Source organism: Triticum urartu, chromosome 7, assembly GCF_003073215.2.
Source record: "Triticum urartu cultivar G1812 chromosome 7, Tu2.1, whole genome shotgun sequence".
Taxonomy (NCBI): domain Eukaryota; kingdom Viridiplantae; phylum Streptophyta; class Magnoliopsida; order Poales; family Poaceae; genus Triticum; species Triticum urartu.
The window spans coordinates 554,061,462-554,064,358 of record NC_053028.1 but is presented as its reverse complement, the minus strand read 5'-3'; the positions used below and the strand labels follow the sequence as shown (position 1 = coordinate 554,064,358).

Below are 2,897 nucleotides of genomic sequence, written 5' to 3'. Positions count from 1 at the left end.
TGGGCTTATATCCAGTTCCTTCAACCTCAAGTTCTCCTATTGTGAGATCAATCAGAGGTCCGGTGTTTGTCTTTGATGTACCCTTACTTGATGACGAAGACGCACACTGGTCACGTGTGCTACCGAGAGGGTAGCATGGCATCCCCACCGAAAGAGTTCACCACGTGCCACATTTCTTCAAGAGATTTGCCTCGTCTTTATCAATGGCGGTGTTTCTTTGTATATTTGTTTAGTGTGCTGCCAAGTGGATAGCGTTGCATCCCGAGGGAAATCAGTTCATCACGTGGCGCATCTCTTCGAATTTATTTTTCTTACCTTCATCAAGGGCGATGGTCTTTTGTATTTTCTCTATGTAAGCCTTGTGCAATTTCTGTGGGCGTTGGACTAACAAAAGCATGTTTGCTAAAATAAAGCTATACTTTATAATATAATCACTACCAAGTGACCAGTAATGCACAACATGTTTGCTAAAATAAAGCTATACTTTATAATATAATCACTACCAAGTGACCAGTAATGCACAACAATACACTAATATTTACTAGTTGAAACATACGAAGGGTATATAGAAAGAGAACATGAAGTGTTTGTAAGTTTTTTACAATAGTGTTCGTCAGTTTCAATCAACTGTTTTGCTTCTTCTTCTACAAAAATATGATACGTAATTTGTGTATTCTCAAAAAAACATTATGTTAGGGTTTTCTCAATGACTCCAAGATTACTAGCCAACAACTAATCTAGAGTTTGATTAGTTCATCAGATAAAAAAAACTGTGTTAGTTAGTCAACTCCAGAAATAGATAGTGCCAGTGTGCTATTGAGCAGCGTGCACTAGACTACAAAGCTTTCGGGCCCGAGGGCTGAGGGCACTCGCTTCTCACACTTGTTTGCCCAACTAGCAGATCCGCTCTCCGGTCAAAACACACCTCTCCACCATGGGCGACGGCGCCGCCTCCCACCCCGCCCGACGCTACAACGGCGAGGACCGCATCAGCGCCCTCCCCAACGATCTCCTCGGCGACATCATCAACCGCCTTCCCTTTACGGATGCTGCGCGCACTGCCGCCTTCGCCTCCCAGTGGCGCCAGATCTGGCGCTCCACCCCGCTCGTCCTGCGTGATGCCGACGCCCACCTCTCTGAGGCCACGCGCGTCGCCACTGTCGCACGGGCCCTCGCCGACCACCCGGGGCCCTTTCGTACCGTGAGCCTCTTCGGCTGCACAGCCTCCTCCCTGGATCTCGAGCTCCCAGAGTGGCCGCGCCTCCTCGCCACCAAGCGCATCGAGAACCTCTCCTTCCTGAACAAGCAAACCCAGCCCCAGACCACCTTGTCGCCCCTCCCTGCTGACATCCTCTGCTACGGCTCGCTCCAATCCCTCTCCCTGGCCCTCTGGAAGATCCCCGATGACCTCCCGCTCGCCGCCAACGCCTTCCCCAATCTCCGGAAGCTCGGCTTGGTACGGAACGACACAAGCGACCAGTACATCCACCGCTTGCTTGCTGCCTGCCCTGATCTGGAGTACCTTGGGCTCGTGCTCGATGGTAAGCCCGAGCGCGTCCATGTCTGCAGCCAAAGCCTCCGGTGCTTGCTCCTTGGGCTGTCCAAGGTGGAGGAGTTCACCGTGGTGGACGCCCCGCTCTTGGAGCGCATCATCTTCTTCAAGCCGCCTTATGGTGGAACCGATTGCGTGAGGTTCTGGATTGCCTCGGCACCCAAGCTGCGGGTGATCGGCTACCTGGAGCCAAGAATTCACAAGCTGCAAATCGGTGACAACATCATCAAAGTACGTTTGCCTTTCCTTCTCTCTCTGGTTCAATGGAACTATTCTTTTTTTATGAAAAGGGGTCTCGCCCTGGCTCCATTCATAAGAAAGAAACCATACAGCTCGAGTACCATTTATTACAAACTCTCTAAGATCATAGGGAGGCCTAAGCACCTCACTCCAAAAATATTGAATAGACTTTTGCCTACCCCGTCAAACCAACGGGAGGGAAACTAGAACTAGGAGGACACATTGTAGTAATCTTGGTAAAGGAAAATCGAATAGAATAACAAAACATTCTACTTTCAAACTCTTACATGGGTATCAAACCTAGGTCAGGAATGCATGCCAGTGAAGAAGCTCAGCAGAGCCGTGAGAACACCACATGGATAGTTTCCCATCGCTTCCTTCCATGACATTGTCTCACTTGCTTCTCTGTAAAGTTCTAGTCTGGCTCCAGAGAAAGGGAGCTTTCAGCCTCCGCCAGAGATGATTATGGAAATCCATTAAGTCTCTTACTTCCAGCTCCGGAAACGGTTTTGTCTAGTCTCTCAAATATCGGGAGACCATGCCTAGCACCTATTTCAGAGGGATCAATGAAACTCTGTTAAATATTATAGAGTTTCTAAAGTTCCACAACCCCCACAGGAGATTGCATATGTAACTATAGAGGTTTAGAAGAGTACATCCCTTTAGATTCATATTGCCAAATCAATGAATCTTCCTCATCTCTAAAAGGTGTAAGCCTAACAATATTAACTAGTTTGAACCATTGCACCATTAGCTCATTTGAAAAAGTTCCCCTACAGGTACATCTTAGATTACCACCATCCCACAAATCAACAATAGTCTTATTTTTCTCTTGAACTAAAGAATACATATCCCAATATGTTGTAGCTAAAGGAGCATTTCCATGCTAAATATCTTCCCAATTTAATTTGTCTGCCACTCCCAACATACCATTTATACCCAATTTTAACAGCCCACAAAGCCCACATAAAGCTTTTCCAGAACTCAGAAGTGTGGCTGTCCTGATAGCAAAGGACGTTGGGATTCCTGGTATTATACTTATTGTCAACTATCTTCTTCCATAAGGAACCTTCACCAGCTATGTATCTCTTAACCTAGGATCCTA

The 2,897-nt window shown here is 47.1% G+C and overlaps 1 protein-coding gene across 1 annotated transcript; it reads left to right on the top strand.

Annotated features, from left to right (window-relative positions):
• The first annotated feature begins 886 nt into the window (after positions 1-886).
• LOC125519060 (F-box/FBD/LRR-repeat protein At5g22660-like) lies at positions 887-2,255 on the top strand. The gene is made up of 2 exons (XM_048683950.1): positions 887-1,783; positions 2,223-2,255. Exons 1-2 carry the CDS (start codon positions 935-937, stop codon positions 2,253-2,255), a joined length of 882 nt encoding a protein of 293 aa, XP_048539907.1. The 5' UTR covers positions 887-934.
• The last annotated feature ends 642 nt before the right edge of the window (positions 2,256-2,897 follow it).